The 19,353-nt window shown below is 36.2% G+C and overlaps 1 protein-coding gene across 3 annotated transcripts in view; it reads left to right on the forward strand.

The window, feature by feature from the left end:
* Nucleotides 1–17,975, forward strand: part of LOC105034827 (DEAD-box ATP-dependent RNA helicase 8) — a 55,008-nt gene extending 37,033 nt beyond the window's left edge. Inside the window, exons 3-10 of one of the 3 annotated variants that reach the window (XM_010910122.4) lie at nucleotides 11,714–11,948; nucleotides 12,359–12,597; nucleotides 13,171–13,422; nucleotides 13,511–13,691; nucleotides 15,835–15,923; nucleotides 16,357–16,430; nucleotides 16,525–16,679; nucleotides 17,524–17,975. In XM_010910122.4, the coding sequence (XP_010908424.1) occupies nucleotides 11,714–11,948; nucleotides 12,359–12,597; nucleotides 13,171–13,422; nucleotides 13,511–13,691; nucleotides 15,835–15,923; nucleotides 16,357–16,430; nucleotides 16,525–16,603 (1,149 nt within the window). In that variant the 3' untranslated portion in view covers nucleotides 16,604–16,679; nucleotides 17,524–17,975. Of the gene's footprint in view, nucleotides 1–11,713; nucleotides 11,949–12,358; nucleotides 12,598–13,170; nucleotides 13,423–13,510; nucleotides 13,692–15,235; nucleotides 15,497–15,834; nucleotides 15,924–16,356; nucleotides 16,431–16,524; nucleotides 16,680–17,523 lie in introns of those variants that run through there. The other 2 variants (XM_010910123.4, XM_029261733.2) reach the window with 2 other exon arrangements.
* Nucleotides 17,976–19,353: the final 1,378 nt, after the last annotated feature.

Genomic DNA, 19,353 nt, shown 5'->3' on the forward strand with positions numbered 1-19,353 from the left:
GATGTTAGAAAATCCAAGGAAGGTTGTAAAGTTATGAAGAGAATTAGAATGGAGATAGATTATCAACCATATCCTTAGCGCTTAGGCCAAGGTTTGTTATGCTGGTATTGGGTCTTGGAACTGTCAACCTGCAATACAGTTCGGTAAGCCCCCATGCTATTCTATATCGGGCTCAAACCGATGCAATGAGAGGGCGGAGGGAGAACGGGAGAGGAAGAGAGAGGAGGAGGGAAGGAGAGAGGACCTTCAGAGGCTACCAGAGGGCAGTTGAGGCTGTTGTGTTGCTGTCGAGCTCGATCAAAAGCCAAAGGAGGGTGGATGGAGGGAAGGCGAGCGAGAGGGAGAGAAGACTGTTGGAGGCTACTAGTAGCTTTCGGAGGGCTAGCAAGGCCGTTATGTTGTTGCCGAGCTCGATGAAAAGCTGGAGGAGCTCCATCCTTGTCCCTATCGAAACTGGGGCTTCAACTTTTGTTTCTTTTTTTCTTTTTTTTTTTTAATTTTGGTTTTATTAGATGAAGTTGGCAACACCATTGTGAGCTCGTACTATCATTTCCATTTTTTCATGCCCCAAACCAACACTTGGGTGAGCCATGTGACAGCCATATATTCTCCTAGAGTGTAATTTTAAAATATATACAAGGCCTAATAATTTGAACCAGAGCACTTAACATTGAGAGATAAACAATTAAGACAAACAACACACTATATTTCTTACCGAAAATTAAAGTTATCCAAAATACATGGTTCAGATACAACCTGTATCAGGTACAAAAATTTAACTATCACCATTTCTCATCCAAAAGTTCCAAATTAGCCCCATTTAGATAGGTGTTTTGTGGCTTTGGAAAAAGTGAAAATGATAATATGGCTAACAACAGTGTTGCCAACTTCACTTGATAAAATCTGTTAATGAAAAAGATAATTTTGTATTTCTCATTATCATCTTCATAAATACAACTTCTTTAAATAGACTAAAATGGAATAGCTACTATGGTAGCTTTACAATTGTATCCAAACATATATAGAAGTTATACAATCGTGTCTAATAATCAAATAAATGTGATAAATTTGATCCTGAAATCTCTATAGTAATCACTACTATAATAGCTATAATATTTACGACCATAATAGCCATGATATTCTTACCATAATAGCCATGATATTCTGATCTTGGAATCTTTGAGAATAGCCATGATATTCTGACTATAATAGTCATGATATTCTGATTTTGGAATCTTTGAGGTCATGCTTACCATAGTAGTCATGATCTTGACAACTCATATGATATTCACGATGATTCTATGTTTTATTCTTAACACTCTCCCTCAAGCTGGAGTATAGATATTAATCATGTCCAGTTTATCACAAATGTAATCAATCCTAGTCTGGATAAGACTTTGTAAACAAATCGGCCAATTGATCCTCCGAGTGTATGTAACTAGTGGAAATGAGCTTTTGCTGAATCTTCTCTCTCATAAAGTGACAATCAATTTCGATGTGCTTCGTCCTCTCATGAAATACTGAATTTGATGCAATATGCATACTTGTTCGATTATCACGCCACTCCTTCATAGGAGAAAAATATGTAAAATCAATCTCTTCTAGAAGATGTCAAACACATCAATTCACATGTCTGTGCCATGGTCTGATATTCTGATTTTGCACTTGACTGAGAGACTATATTTTGCTTTTTACTCTTTCAAGATACTAAATTTCCTCCCATAAATACACAGTATCTCGTTGTTGACTTTCTATCATTAGGCGAACCTATCCTGTCAGTATCATTGAACCCCTTAATCTGTATACCACCATGATCTCCATACATAATATCCTTTCTTGAGGTTCCTTTCAAGTCTCTCACTATACCGATTAAGGCATCCCAACGTACGACAGTGGGTGCTGACATAAAGTAACTCAATACACTCATAGGAAATGCAATGTCTGGTCTAGCGATTGTGAGGTAGTTGAGTTTTCCAATAAGTCTTCTGTATTTCTCTGGTTCAGTAAACATCTCCCCCTCATCTGCTACAAGTTTGACATTTAAATCCATAGGAGTTTCGCAAGGCTTTGCTCCAAGTAGACCAATATCTGTCAAAAGATCTAGAACATACTTCCTTTGAGAAAGAAATATACCTTTCTTCAAGTAAGATAGTTCAATTCCAAAAAAGTATTTCAGTTGTCCCAAATCTTTTATTTGAAAACTTGCTTGAAGAAACTCTTTTAGTGAAGAAATATCCTGTGTCGCTTCCTATAATTACAATATCATCAATATGGACAATCAACAAAATACAACCATTGTCAGTATGTTTGAAAAACATAGTATGATCATATGAACTCTTCATGCCAAACTTTATCACCACATCACTGAATCTACCAAATCAAGCTCTGAGAGATTGCTTCAATCTATATAATGATTTTTTTAATTTGCATATCTTACCATACTCCCTCTGAGCAACAAATCCAGGGGGTTGCTCGATGTATACTTTTTCCTGCAAATCACCATGAAGAAATATATTCTTGACATCTAATTGATACAAGAGCCAACAATAAGTAGCAGCTAAGGAAATAAATATGCGAATAGATGTCATCTTAGCCTCAGGAGAGAGTATTAGTATAATCCACATTATAAGTCTGGGCATATCCTTTAGCTACCAAACGAGCTTTCCATCTATCAACAGAACCATCAGCCTTCATCTTCACCACATATACCCACTGACATCCAATAGTACGCTTACCTGATGGGAGAGAAATCAGGTCCCAAGTGCCATTAGCCTCAAGAGCCGACATTTCTTCCTCCATAGCTGTCCTCTAGCCATTGTGTGACGTCTCATCTAATTTCTTAGGAATAGTCATAGAATCAAGAGAGGTAACATAGGAGTGGGTTGATCGTGATAAATGATTATAGAAAATAAAGGATGAAATAGGATCGGTACAATTGCGTTTACCATTTCTGAGAGCAATAGGTAGATCAAGATTAGAATCAGACGATGCGGAAGCCGATAGGGATGAGATAGCCATTGGTGGATCTGCTAGTTGAGGATTTGCAACATCTGATTGGGGAGGTTTATCTCGGTGGGTGTAGACATAAGTAATGGAAGGACGAGATGGATAGATGAAGTAGTAGAGGTGGGATAACTGATTGTGTAGATCAGAAAATCCTCCATAGAATCCATCTTAAAAATAGAAGGAGAGGGACTAGCAAAGAAAAGACTCGATTCAAAGAAGGTGACATCTCAAGACACAAGATATCGACCTAACACAGGAGAATAATATCGATATTTTTTTGTATACGAAAGTATCCAAGAAAGACACTTTAGTGATCGAGGGTCCAACTTATAGACCTGGGATCTCATATCCTGTACAAAACAAGTGCAGCCAAATATCTTTGGAGGAATGAAAAATAATGATCGAGTAGGAAATAAAACTGTATAAGGTGCACGACTATTAAGAACAGATGATGGCACGTGGTTTATAAAAAATGTAGCAGTATGAATCGCATCTACCCAAAACATTTTAGGTACTCTTATTTGAAACAGTAAAGCTTTAGCAACTTTCATAAGATGACGATTCTTTCTCTCAGCTATTTCATTTTGTTGACAGGTAACAACACATGATGATTCTTGGATAATGCCATTCTGTGTCATATAGGTGTTAAATTGATCAGAAAAAAATATTTCTTGGCATTATCACTACGAAGAATACGAATATTGTAATTATACTGAGTACGAATTTCGGAATAAAAAGCAGAGAAAATATAAGACAACTCAAATCGTGATTTCATTAGATATAACCAAGTACTTTTTGAATAATCATCGACAAAAATTACAAAATATCGAAAGCCAAACTTGAAAGTAATAGGACATGGATCCTAGACATCAGAGTGAATAAGATCAAAAGGAGATAAGGCTCGTTTATTCACTCTTGGAGGATACGATATCCTATGGTGTTTAGCAAACTCACACGACTCACAAGACAAACTAGTTACTGAACTTAACTCAGGAAACATTTTCTTTAAGACTTCTAGAGATGGATGACCAAGACGACAATGAAGTTGAAATGAAGAGATGTGAGACCTGATAGTAGATGCAATATCAGATGGGATAGTAGTAGCAACCTCATCCAACAGATACAATCTATTTTGACTCGCTTCTCTTACCAAGGATCTTTCGAGTCAATAGATCCGGAAACAAACAGTAGTCAGAAAAAAATATAACACAGCAATTTAAGACTTTAGTGATTTGGCTAACATACATCAACTTAAAAAAAACTTAGAAAGATATAATACAGAAGACAAGGATAGCAAAGAGGTAATGGATGTATCTCCACTACCTAAGATTTTGGTAGTAGATCCATCTACTGGTGTTACATTAAAGCACTCATCAGATGGTTTATAATGGGATAAGATACCTTGATCACCTGTCATATGGTTGGTGGCACCTGAGTCAATAACCCAATATCGAGATGAGGATGAAAGGTAGGCGATGGGGTTACCTGTCTTGACTAGAGTAGCTTTAGAAGAGGATGTCAACTGCTGAAATTGTGTACCTAGCAAACTCCTCATTAGACATGACTGCGGTGCGATCCTCGGGGTGATGAGTAACAGAATCAATTGGATGTGATACAACATGAGCAAATCTGGATGTCTAATACTGAGACTGCATCTGCTGTGCCTGTGGAGGTTTAAGACACTAATGATGAAAATGTCATGGTTCTCCACAGTACTCTTTGGCTCCCACAACTACCATATCCTCTACCACCACATCCTCCATCTCTCCCTTTATATCCACCACCACCACTATTTTAGATATAAGGGTAGATCCACCAGACCTGTGCTTAGTACCAAGGTACTCTCTCGGACTGCACTGAGTATAGTAGTGACAATATCGAACAAGGAATCCACATCTTTGTTGGCCAACAATTGTGATTGAATCACTTTGTACTCTGTATCCAATCAAGACAACCAACCAAATACAAATAGTCTCTCATGCTGCTCTATCATAGCTACATCAGTGGAGATCGATATTGTCGTATAAAAATCTTCTGTGGCTTGTTTATACTCATAGTAATCCTCTATGATATTTTCGTCCATTCTGACTTGGACGACTCACCTCTTGAGCCAAACTATATAACTTTTTCATATTTCTAGTCTTAGAAAAATACTGATGCAATAACTCCCATAATTCTTTCACCATCGTAACATGCCGTATTGAGAGAGCCATCTTTCTATCAATGCAATGACAATCTGAGAAAACAGTCTCTTATCTTCAGCCAACCATAATTTGGCTTCCCTTTCTCTCTCAGGACATAACTCAGTAAAGTGTTCTTCCTTGCCAAGTCCTCCATCATTGACCTTGACAAAGAAACGCCATTCCACAAATTGGATCCATCACCAGCTAGCATCATATCAATTAATTTCTGGTGTGAGGACACCACTTTAACACTCTTAAGATCCTCTCCTGACGCCATTATTCAAACACTTCACTAAACAATACTACAACAAACTACACCCTCGCACTTCCACAACTTGCATCATGCTACCACAAATAACCTGGGATCAGTCCAATCATCCCTACTAGAGACTTCTAATCCATAGGTTATTATCACACAACCTACATCCCATCAAAATAAACTCCACAATCATTGCAAGAAATGTGTATTGAAAGGCACAAACCAGTAAATACATAAAGACACAAGCAGTAGGCTGTAAAAAGGCTGATTTGGATGGCGGTATGGCAGATCTGCAGATCTGATGGTCGGCAAGGGCTGGAAAGATGTAGATCTGGTTGTCGGCAAGGGCTGGAAGGGTTAGGAGATGATGGGAGGCGGCAAGAAGATGGCGGTTGGACAGAGAAAGGGGGTGGCGGCTGTTTGCTTTGGCTAGGGTTAGGGTTTTGGCTCTGATACCATGTTAATGGAAAAGATAATTTTATATTTCTCATTATCATTTTCATGAATACAACTTCTTTTAATAGACTAAAATGGAATAGCTACTATGGCAGCTTTACAATTATATCCAAACACATACGGAAGCTATACAATTGTGTCTAATAATCAATAAGTATGATAAATTTGATCCTGGAATTTCTATAGTAATCACTACCATAATAGTCATGATATTTACGCTCATAATAGTCATAATATTCTGATCTTGGAATTCTTGAGGTCATACTTACCATGGTAGTCATGATCTTGACAACTCATTATGATATTTACCATGATTCTATGTTTTATTCTTAACAACTAAACTAAAAAAAATGTAACAGGGGTCAAAGTCTCTGTTTCGATCTGAAGGAGGGCAGAGCTTGTCCCCTGACTATCCATCAGGCTTGGTAGTAGCTAGGACTGTTCATAATTCGGTTTCAGATTGAAAACTGGTCCGAACCGAACCGAAAAATCGAATTGAAATCAAACTGAATATAGTTCGGTTCGATTTTCGATTTTCATTTTCAAGAATTTCGGTTTTTGGTTCGGTTTGGTTAAAAACCAAAAAATCCGAAAATCAAATCTAAAATTGAAGTCATAATTTAAATTTATATTATTTACTATGTTGAGAACTTATTGGTTACATGGATGGAGGATTAGATATTTAGATTTGATCTATTTATTATAATTTGCTGTGATGCTTAATTGTTTGTTTGTATTATAAATGATGTGATTTTTGATATATTATATTTTATTTATTATCGATTTATCATTTATCAATTATCAATATATCATTACTTATCAATTGTTGATTTTTAATGTAAGAAATTACCCATCCACAAATTCAACAGATCCTGAATTTAATTAAATGTAATGTAACAAACTAACAATGAATCCACAATAATTATTTGAATATGTTGTATAAAAAATAGATAATTGAAAATAAAAATTACAAAAAAAAATCGAATAACCGAACCGAACCGAACTAAAATTCTCTGTTCGATTTTGGTTTAGTTCCTCTCTTATTCGGGTTGGTTTTCGGTTTTCATTTTTCTGTTATTCGATTTTCGGATTGGGTCGGTTCGAGTCGGGTTGGTTCGAGTCGGGTCGGGTTGGTTAACCGAATGAACAGCCCTAGCAGTAACACGGCAGCTTCGCCGGCCCTCTAGAGGCTGCCAATGGCCTCCTCTCCATCTTCCTCACCTTCCTTTTCGCCTCTTCAGGCTTTCTACTGAACTTGACAGTAGCACAGCAGCCAATGGAGGCCCTCTCTCCCTCTTCCTCTCCTTCACTCCTCTTTCTCTCTCTCCCCCCCTTCACTAGTTTTTCATTTCGATTGTTGGAACCATCCCAATATACTATCAGAACGACATGGTATCCTCGAATCGGATGGTTCGGGACGGTTCCACAAACCCTGGGTGAAGCCTCAACCCATCTATTTTGGATTGGTTTCATACATCCATCTATCCATGTCCTAAAATGTCCTCCCTCTTTTTTTTTTTTCATAAATTTTGTTTCTTTGATCTTCTTTGCACTTCCACTACTATGTTAGTCAGTTCTTCAATTTGTCTTTAAATGCTGCAATTTTCAGCCAAAGAATATAAGAATATGTTAGAAAAAAGGAGGAAAAATATTAGCATCTAGTATAAAAGATTTTGAGAAAACAATAATCATCTCTGAAGATATCAGAGGCTTCATATCAACTCAGAGTGCATTATACGTATCCTTCTAAAAAATCTGGGGAAATTATCTGTAGATGATAAAATCTAAACAATTTTGATAATTATTTTGATATCTAGGTAATTAATATCATGAGGCTTAGTAATGCATTCTCAGATGTGTTCTGGGCCTTGGATGAAAGGTGTGGTTGCAACATTTATGATTTTGTTCATTTCATATATGGGACTCTCACCTTTTATTCCTGAGTTTTTTTCAATGATTATCCAATAGTGCCATAAGCATCTCCTTTGTCCGGCTGGTGTCCTTTAGTGTTCCCTTTTTTTTTGGCATAATTTATTTATAGTTGGAGATTTGGATCCATCGCAGAGATAGCTCTTGGCTATTGATCTTGATGGTCTCATGATCATTTCTATGTCAACTAGATAGCTTTGCTATTGGCCTTCCTCTCCACATCTTGAGTATTGCTCTTTGATTTCCTATACTGTTCAGCCATATTTTGTTTTGCTACTTGATAGGTATATATTACATCATGTTAAAATAGGGCTATGACTGATTGTTTGGTCCAGTAAAATATGTGGGAGCTTTAGATGCAGCTCTGAGAGAGAGAAAGAGAGAGAGAGAGAGTATCCTGCATGTTGTTGCTTAGCATGCAACCTTCCCCAACAATTGCATTAGATGTTTCTCATTGAAAAAGTGATATTCAATCTTCAAGTTTATTGATATCTTCATGAGTAGATTCATCAAATAAACTCAAAATCCAAGTTTAATGGTTTCTTTCTATGATAAAAGAAAAAAGAAAATATTCATACTTTAAATCCATCAATGACATGTCGACTTGTATTTTCTCCTGATGAAATTCGACGCATTTGTCATTGGATGCAATTAACTTCATATTCCACATCCATTACTCTCTTTTGTTTTGTTAATTTTGCTCTCTCTCTTGATTACTCCTCTATTTGGATGGTGGAATTATATGAGCATTCATTTGAAGTTTTAGTGGTGCAAAGTGACATGTGACATAAATGTAGTCAGCATCACTCCTTTTTCAGTTTTGTTTGAGACTTGTTTAAACTATTTAAAACCTGTTCAACTTGCAGGCCAGGTTACTTATTTGATAAAGGAGTCAAGTTCGGTTATGGATTTTTGACCTGTTTGATAGATAGGTCAGATTTAAGCTTACAGATTTCCATCTTGACCAGTGTTTGGGCCAACTTGACCTGTTTGCCACCGCTTGGTTTAATTGTCTGGACCATCAGCATCAGATGGTAATTGCCCGCCTGGGTTAGCAGACAACAACCTAAAAATAAAAAAGGAAAGAGAAAAAAAAAAAAAGAAGAGGTGTGGAAGTCAAAAGATTTTGATCTCAAGCTCTCCTCCCATCCTTACCTGTTCACTGAATCCTGTCAGATCTAGACTTCCATGTGGCTTTGGTGGAAATGGCATCACAGTTGGAGGTTTGATGATCAGAGGAGGATTTGCAGCAAAGGAGAGAAGGGACCACAAAAGAAGTTAGGAACTGCCAGATCTATGACAGAAGGGATCTCCTCTACTTTTGATTAGGTGGTAGTGGGGAAGAGCTCCTCCTGTGGTTCCACTATTACCCTAACATGGCAACTTTAGGTATTTTTGTCGTGTCCCTACTGGGGCACATGATGCACCTAATACAACATGACATGCTAAGGACACACTGGATCCTACATTACAAATCTCACTACTTATCTGACTACGTTGCAATCGAAGGAAAGAAATCCTCAAAGAATAAGAGAGGATAGGAAGCCAAAAGGAAAAAAGAAATTAAAGAGAAGGAAAGAAATCCTCATGGGAAAGAATAAGAGAGAAGGAAAGAATCATCAGTCAGAAAAGAAAAAAAATAGAAGGAATGAATAGGAGAGAAGAGAGAAGAATCATAGGAATAAACAGGAGAGAGGAGGGAAGAATCATGGAATCGATTTAGCTGATGATAAAAGTGAAAAGGGTGGGGAAAGAAGATGAAACATCTGGGCATCTACCTGTGTGTTAACGGTTCTCATGGTCTCCTTTGAGCATTCCTTATGCTCAATGCCTTGCCTTACTGCCTTCTCCTCTCCTATTTTCTTTGTCTCTATCTGATTTGAACAGGGGGGAAAGCACAGGCTATTAGATTCAGTGCATTCCATTGAATAGGGCTGTGACCTCTTTTCTTTCTTTCTGTGCTTTTTGTTTTTCGGTAGAGACATGACTTTTTTTTTTTTTAAATTTTTTTTATCATGGAGGGGTACGAAGCACCACTGCTGTGCTGAGTTACCTTTTGATGTGGCAGGACTGTATGGTGGGTTCATAGGTTAGGTTGTGATTCATGAGAGGCTAGGCTATGATGACTAACAAAAGGGTTTCAGGAGCACCATAGTATTTCTCAAGGCCAAAATATTACATGCGCACACGCACGCGTGCACACGTGCACATGCATCTGTGTGTCTGTGTTTTGAAAAGATTGCCATGTCGAATACTTCAAGAAAATGGGACGCTTGACACTCATGTCCCATATCCAGGTAATGCTGGTGCTTCATCTGTGGTTAAGCTGTAGACTGGTGACCTGTTTGCTAAGACAAGTGAATCCAGGTTGACAGTTTCCAAACACAGATAATCAATGAATATAAATGAAACCACTGCTTTTTATAAGTCATCATAAATGTATTTAGAGTAATGATGATGAGATGAAATCATTAAATTAATTGTTGCAATTGTCAAGCTATTATCTCTAGTCAGATTTTTTGGGTAGTGGAAACCATGTGTAAGAGGAATGGGTTGTATGGTTTCCAGAAGCAGGGTTCATGGGGGGACACTAATTTTCAGATTTAAGTGGCAGTTGTTTTTCTCTTTGATTTTTTTTCGTTCTTAGGTGGGAGGTGAGGGAGTTGGGGGTTCAGCATGGTGGCTATCCACATGTTCTAAATAGAGCAGATTGTGTGCTCCATTACCTTTTGTAGACATGATTAATAGAGGTGATCATAACCATGACAATGTATAGATGTTTCTCTAGTTTACCAGTGGATTGGTGTTTATGTGTCATTGAAGAAATTAATTTTTAATAGTCTATTGTGTACATGGTGAATATCACTACAATATTTGCTATCCTTGAGTATGCACAAGGTGTGGATATTTCCATGCCCCTATGCTCCCCCCCCCCCCCCCCCCCGCAATCTATCAGCAGAATTCCCAAGCATATCATGGGAGATATTCATCATTTAAAAAAGAAAAGTGCTCTTGGTGAATAGCATTTCTTTGATCCCCATGTATACATGCCAATTGAATTGTGGCAAGTAGCAAATCTTCTGCACATAACTTTGTGATCAGCAAAAGTTTTATATGCTCTGATGATTATTTGGCTTGATTAATTTGATTGGTACATAGACCAAAGCTGTGAAAGATTGGGTACATGATGATCTATAGGATATAATGGTGGCCAGTCCATCCTTTTCTAAAAAAGGAAAAATTTTTCAAAAAAAAAAAAGAAAATGAAAAATGTTCTGTAGGATATAAGGAATCAACGTTTGCCGTATCGATCAGTACAGTGTTGTATCGGGCATACTATACCATATTTGTACCAACTTGGGATGGAATCTCGTACTGTACCAACACTAGGTCCATCTTGTTGTCTTGTATCGTACCATGTATGGACACCATAATAGAATAGTACTGGTATGGGATCTGGTACTGAGATGGTGAATCTAGTAAGGAATTAATGTAAATTGAGCCTAAAATGATGATCTTTCATATCTGGATGATGTGAACATTTGATGCTATGTATGATTGTTTAACTTGAGGAAAGACTCTAAAGTTTAAAATGATGCTGATGGAAAATGGCTGCAGCTATGTATTGAAACACGATGTAATATGACTAAGAAATATGAGTTAAATTAAACAAATTTTTAAATATAATATATCCACACTTGTGGTACAATATGACACAGATATTATTCTCCTTGGTGTGCTCAACTAGCCTTCTCAAGAACTGTTGATTGTTTTTTGGATGTAATGATGCAGTATGTTGTCTTCGTCCCTCAATTTGAACACAATTAATTTTGAATATTTCACCTACCTTGCCATTTAATCTTCCACATTTTTTTCCCAGGATGTCACTGCAACTAAAGGAAATGAATTTGAAGACTATTTTCTGAAGCGAGAGCTACTTATGGGGATATATGAGAAGGGATTTGAAAGGCCTTCACCAATCCAAGAAGAAAGTATACCAATTGCTCTGACTGGAAGTGATATCCTTGCTAGAGCTAAGAATGGAACTGGGAAGACAGCTGCATTTTGCATTCCTGCATTGGAAAAAATTGATCAAGATAACAATGTTATTCAAGGTTTCTGTTTATCCTTCTTTATTATTGTAATTACATAAATATATATGGTTAGTTATCTTTAAGGAATAAAGTAATAAGTTGGATCACTTGCAGTTGGTAGTCAGATGCATCTTATTTGCTTTTCTATGTATGTTCTGGGAGCAAAGATCATATTTAAGACAGCCTACTGCCATTTGTTTTTGACTTATATGCATGACCTTTTTGTAAACATCTATCTGTTATGAGGTCTAACCACAACTGAAATGTTCATTTTTAGGGAACTAGCTCAATTATTGGATCACATTCTAACATTCTGTTTTTCCATTTTTGGCTAAAGTGCACTATGTTTTTAGAAAATGTGGATCTCTAACTGTTAGAATTTGCATGTACGTATTTAGTTTTAAACTTATTTGGATGCATTTCATGTTCAGTTGTCATATTGGTTCCTACAAGAGAATTAGCTCTCCAAACTTCACAAGTCTGTAAGGAGCTTGGAAAGCATTTAAAGATTCAAGTTATGGTCACTACTGGAGGAACCAGCTTGAAGGATGACATCATGCGTTTGTATCAGCCTGTTCATTTGCTTGTTGGAACACCTGGCCGAGTACTTGATCTTGCAAAGAAAGGTGTCTGTATCCTGAAGGATTGTTCAATGCTTATTATGGATGAGGTATTGTATATATTAAATTGATTCTACTATATCTTTTGAATGATCAACCCAGTGACCATGTTTTGGTTAATGAAGAGTTGTCTCAGAATTTTCATCTGAAGTTAAATTTCCTTCTCTATATCTTTTTTTTCAAAAATTCTAAGATTTTATTTATTGATATATTCTATTTGTAAAGTACCATTTTTTTTGCTTTATTGATGTCTTGCATATACCTTTTTCTTATTGTTGGTGGCATTGCCTGCCTTCTTAGATCTGACTCCTTCAAACTTTCAACTGTATCTCATCCATTTATAATATTTTGCGCATTAGAATTTTATCTGTGAATGATCCCTGTGGTTGACCTATTAATTTTGGTTCATTGCATTACATAAAACAAAAAAGGAAATACATTTCATGTTTCTTCCATGAGTTTAATTGCTGTTGCTTGATTCTTCAGATACAAAGAGCCATAGTAAATGAAAAGAGTTTAAAGTGTATTTTCTCTGAAGTAATAGAAACAGAATATTTGGCTGTAATAATTCATTCCGCCTCATGCCTGTTGTCTGATAGGTGTTCCTCTTCCTACTTCTGCAGGCGGATAAGCTTCTTTCTCCTGAGTTTCAACCTTCAGTAGAGCAGCTGATTCGTTTCCTTCCTGCAAATCGGCAAATTTTACTGTTTTCAGCAACATTCCCTGTAACGGTCAAGGATTTCAAAGACAGATACTTAGCAAAACCTTATATAATTAATCTTATGGATGAACTCACCCTGAAGGGAATAACACAATACTATGCTTTTGTTGAAGAAAGGCAGAAGGTCCACTGCCTTAATACCCTTTTCTCAAAGGTTTGCACTTTACCATTATAAATTTTGTGCTATGCATATTGTCTACAATTGCAAAAATAATGAATTTGTTGGCTGTGTGCTTTGACAGCTCCAAATTAACCAATCTATTATATTTTGCAACTCGGTTAATCGGGTGGAGTTATTGGCTAAGAAAATCACCGAGCTTGGTTATTCTTGCTTCTATATTCATGCTAAAATGTTGCAAGACCATCGGAATCGAGTCTTCCATGACTTCCGCAATGGTGCATGCAGAAATCTTGTTTGTACAGGTACAATCTTTATCTTTCAAGCTTGTATTTATTTGTCAGGACTCAGGACTAATTCTGGTTTTTGGTCTAAAATCATTTATTGGTATCATGTTAGAATACGTTGCATTCATAGTCGATAATTATGTCTTTATACTTCTGTCTAGCTTATTTAAAATAAATATTATCTTTCTCATTGGGTTGCTGGGATATTTCTTATAGAATTGTTGCTAGACATGGCTTGTGACGTGAGGCTGCTAGTTGTCTGAACAACCTATAATTGATGTCTTTATGATACCTATGCATATGCATATTCCCAGGCATGTAGCTTTGGAGGTGAATTGCATCTATTGATCTATGACTACTCTCATATGCAACCCCGACCTTTATATGCATAAATTTTAGAAAACTGTTGTCATCCATATAATAGTTAGGTTTTTTAATTTCTGGGACAAACTCTCTAGATTTGAGGTTCTATATTTGTTATTGCCTTATTATTACTTGAATTGCAGATCGTCAAACTGTGTGATCAATAGCCATTACTAAGATTTTTGCTTTAATAATACATACACATGAACACAATAATTGCTAAATCATTGATCACCAATTTTTCCAACTAAAAATTACCTTTTATGTTATTGTAATTTTTGTCAAATCCTTCTTTAAGACCTGCATCCATGTTACTTTGGGTCTTCAAATTCACTTTTTAAATTTTTATGCCTGATTCTGGTATCCTTCCTCAATATATGCTCATATTATCCCAATGAGATCTTGATTCTTCATTACCCTGTCCTTAGTTGATAGTGGTCCTACAATTTCTTCATTATACTTTATTATAACTTTATTCATCCTAGTTTTACTGTGGATCCATCTGAATATTTCTCATTTCTTTTACACTAATTTTATATTCATAAATCCTCTTAACAGCATCTGTAGCAATAGGATGTTGTTGGTTTTGACAAATCTTATAAATTTTTTTTGTTGCTAAGGTATATGCTAGTCACTTAACATCCCATAAGCACCTCTACATTAATTAGTGCAGCTCTGATTTCATTACGTGTCTTCATCTATCTCTCAATTCTTTTATGCAGTGTACCCTAGATGATGAAGCCATTCTGTGGTATATTTTGTTCAACAATCTTGAGTTGGCACTTACTGTAATTTCCATTTTTGTTGAAAATACATTTCATAGTCTCTACTACTTCTCAACTGGCATAAAAACCCTTATTTTGTGAAGACTTTACTCCTGAAATCCGATTTATTGATGGACCATGTCCTCTTTAATCTAACATTTTTCTCCATGGAATAGTGTTCAACAATTTATATCTTCACCTATTAATGTTAATCAGTTTAGTTATTGATATTTGTCTTGTTTATGTTGCCCTGTCTGCCAGTCACCATTCCTGCTTTAGTATCACATAAGTTTACTTTATTATGTTTTACAAATGGCATGGTTTTAGGCTACCCACTTCTGCACCATGACTTGTGATGAGTTGGGATATGTTTATGCTAAAATTTGATATTAACATGGTCGTCCCTGTAAGCCTGTTCTCCTCCATCTATTGTAGAATGGTAGCGGTCCTCTCCTTCTAACATCTACAAAGATGTTATGTGACAATTATCAAGAATGTTGATGCACAATATGGGATGATTATCAAGAATGTTGATGCATATTCTGTCCCTCTAACATCTACGAAGATGGTGATACTTTGGACTTCATTTTTTGGGCTATGTAATATTTCAGAACTCACTCATCCTCCAGTTTTTGTTAATGGATACGGTAGTTCAAGAATTAGATATGCAATTCTTTGGTCTTCATGATTTTTATGGTAATTTATCAATCTGACACTTGGTGCTCTACTTCTTGCTTTATTTGGTTTCATATCTGCAGCTCTTTCTTTCCTATAAATATCATTCTCCCTGTAAATATCATTTGCTTAAATTTATGTTTCACCAATGTCGATAAATATCATCGTACCTACACGAATCAGCTAGATTGCATATGTGGGGCACTAAATATAAGTTAGAAATAGGCTCATGCATTATATCTATTCAAAACTATTTCTGGATTATCATTGTGTTGGTTTAATTAGAAAACAATTTCTTTTAGTCATTCAAATTGGTAGACGTTTAAATGCATTTGTGACTGTTGATCTTTTCTTTCCAGATCTGTTCACAAGGGGAATTGACATTCAAGCTGTTAACGTTGTAATCAATTTTGACTTTCCCAAGAACGCGGAAACCTATCTGCACAGGGTATGGCTTTTATGAATATTTTAGCTGTATCAATATGTCTGCTATGATTCATAAGTAAATGTGACATCAGTCAGCCATGTGATAGCCAATGTGCACTGTCCATTGAGTTGCTTTTTTCTTGATACTACTTCAAAGGGACAAAAATGGTTAAAGAATGCTATGCATCATTTTTAGAGGTAAGGAGAGGGAATTGTTAGAAGGTCCATATGGAATCAGATCATATGGATCAGCCTATCTTAAGCCTGCTGGTTCATCTTTAGGTTGTGTAAGTCAAATCATCACCTGAAGTGATTAGAACCTTTTATACTTAGCTGCATATTCCTCTAGTAATAAGTTTTACGGTGAATGCCAAAATTCCTAGCAGCTTTTTTTTGGCATATTTCTGTGAAGTTATTGTATTCTTTCCTGGACTGTGTTTGCTTGATACTTACAGGTTGGTCGCTCGGGGAGATATGGCCATCTTGGTTTAGCAGTGAACTTGATCACCTATGAGGACCGCTTCAACCTGTATGCACTCTTTCCCTGTTAAAGAGATGCTCACAAGTTCTTTTGCTTTCCCTTCATATAATGTTCTAAGATGTGGATATTTGCCTAATGATAGGTATAGGATTGAACAAGAACTTGGTACTGAAATTAAACAGATTCCTCCACAAATAGACCAAGCTGTATACTGCAGGTGATCTGTCATACTGATAAACGTGCATCCTCATCATTGGTTAATAATTAGAAGACCTACTGTAAATATCGGCTTATCAAGTACGTACTGAACTTTCTCACCTTGTTGGTTTCATTTCTTTTCTTTTGTTTTATGTTATTTATACTTGTTAGTGACTAATTCAGATACCAATATGAATACACATTAATGATGCTGGTTTGTTTTCTCCCCCCATATCTTTACCGTTGTTATCTCTCCTGTGCTTGTTTTTATATGGACAAATGCACAAATATTTTATAATTTTTAATTATTTGAATATGACATTTGGCACATTTCTAGTTTTTTACAGAATTTCCAAATCATAGTTAAATTGTTCCTGAATGCTGAACCTATGATCATTCCCCCTCCTAGGGGGTTAACTCTAAATTGGTTCATTCGACTTGTTGCCATGTTTAACCCATGTATTTTACTCCATTCTAATTGAAATGCCGGCATGGTTTGTATGAATTGGTAGTGACTACTGTTTGACCATGAAGTATGTCAAGTTTAAGTAGCAGCCTAATATGAATCAATCCTATGTCTTCTCTTAACCTTTTGTGAGAGCATACATGCAGCAGTAGCTAGTGCAGAAATTCTTGAATCGGTAATCTGCATTCTAGGTTTTGATGTTTGTTTACCATGATTAAAGTCAAATTAATTTATTTTTCTGATCCCTCCATGTCCTCTGTTTTGCCTTGTTGTACTTTTTTCCTAAACCGTGGCATTTTGCTTATGATATTTGCACACTATTGTAGGTTTATTTGTGGTCTAGATGTTTTCTAAATGCTCTGAAATTAGTATCTTAAATAGTTTTGCTCTATTCATTTTTTTTAGTTTGATTACTATTAGTTTATATTACTTGCACTTTCTGTAAAGTTGACAATCTTTTTGCGGACCATCATCCAGGGTTTATTTTGTCACCTTGCCCAAGGTACCAGTGATGGCATCTTGTGAGGTGTTCCGTGAAACTGATGGTACAATTAGCTCATATTGTGGATCCTATATGGTGATATCTGTTTATGTGGTACTTCGAATGATTGTCATCTTCAGTGAGCTGTAGGTTTTTATGTTGCTTCGTAGTGACCTTTGTTCAGCGCTAACAGGTTGCAGATCAAAGCTTTAATTGTAACTTACAGTCGTTTGCCTCCAAGTAGTTGTGTTGGTAGTTCTGTTGAAGGGAGGTGGTTTTAATCTGGGAGACTGCAAGGTGTTTCATGGCTTTATCAAATGCTTACCATCGTGGTCTAGGATTAGGGCTTGTAATGCTTAGGTGTCTGCTGAATACATGCATTCAAATGCTACATGTGCAGTCAGATCTGAAGATTTAGATGATCTATCTCATACTTTTTTCTGAACAATTCTGTTGCTTTTGGTGTGATCTGGCGAATATTGATGTGTCTTTGTTTTGGAGTTCTTTGTAATGAGTTAAATTGCTTGTGAATGTTGTTCTGCTGGACCATCAGCAGGGAGAAAGGATCTACCGCATAATTTTCTGCATGGCTGCCAATGAAATGTACTTCTGTTATCCAGAAGGGATGTTGAATTTGAAGGAATGGCCGCACCACCGATCCAATCAGAATATAGCGGATTTCAAATTTTTTTTTTTTGATCCGATATACGGTTAGATCGAGATCCGATCTCGATTGTGGCTAAATCGATCATGTATCTAACATTAAAAAATATAGAATCAGAGATTTAAACTATTTTAAATTAGATGGTAATGTGATCATATCACTTTGTGTGGATAGAAGAATTCTACAGGCCGATGATTGTGGAGTTACGAGATTCGTTGTTGAGCTGCGTATGCATCTAATTTTTATAGGTATCTACTCGAGTTCAGATTAAGGTGTTCTCTTCGTCTTCGATTTGCTTATTTCTAAACAAATTTGCAAGCTCTTGGATCAATCTTGGATTTGATTTTTGATAAGGTTTTTATCAGTGCTAGATCATAGTCTTCTTATTTCTTTGCATAGATCAGATAGAACTCGATATTTCGAGACCATCAAATGGAACGTCCAATACCTTTGGACGTGGGATAAGATTAGAGATCAGATAGGAAAGGGGAGATGTCATGGAGAAGAGAAGAGGATGTGTGGAAATTTTGTTATGATCAGTAAATTTGTCAAACTATTTGACATAATTTTTTTATAGACATTTGATTAGATCAAATGTCTTGAAGTAGAAAGACTATGCTAAGGTGCCATGCATCACGAATTATCTCATTTTTGATGCACAACATCATCGGGAAAACTTAGATAGGTGTGGACGTAGATAAGGTAGTTGTCATCCAAGTCAATCTTCTTCGGTTTGAATTCAAATGTTACAAATTTGAATTCAAATCTAAATTTGAATTTAGATAAAATCATCTCATTCTTATCCTTATCAGCAAGTAGATGGGATTTATCCTTTTCTCTCTCTCTCTCTCTCCCTTATCTCTAATTGGCGCACGCTTTTGGATCTCATCCATATGGGGTGTCTCACCTATTTTGCGAAGAAAAATCATGATGAGAAATGTTGGGCGGTAGATGCTGAAAAATGTGGGGTGCCAATAGTTATTTAATTCTTACATGGAAGATTTGTTTTAGGGACTTCAACTCTTGATGTCCAAAATGAGCTTGCTTGGATTTGGTAAGTCTTATCCAATAAGAAATCCAAATCAAGTAGGAGAAAATGGGTTTAACCATATGCTAGCATGGTTTTCTTAAATCTAAAGCTAGGACTTAATTAATTCTGATC

Source organism: Elaeis guineensis, chromosome 11 (genome assembly GCF_000442705.2).
Source record: "Elaeis guineensis isolate ETL-2024a chromosome 11, EG11, whole genome shotgun sequence".
Taxonomy (NCBI): Eukaryota; Viridiplantae; Streptophyta; class Magnoliopsida; order Arecales; family Arecaceae; genus Elaeis; species Elaeis guineensis.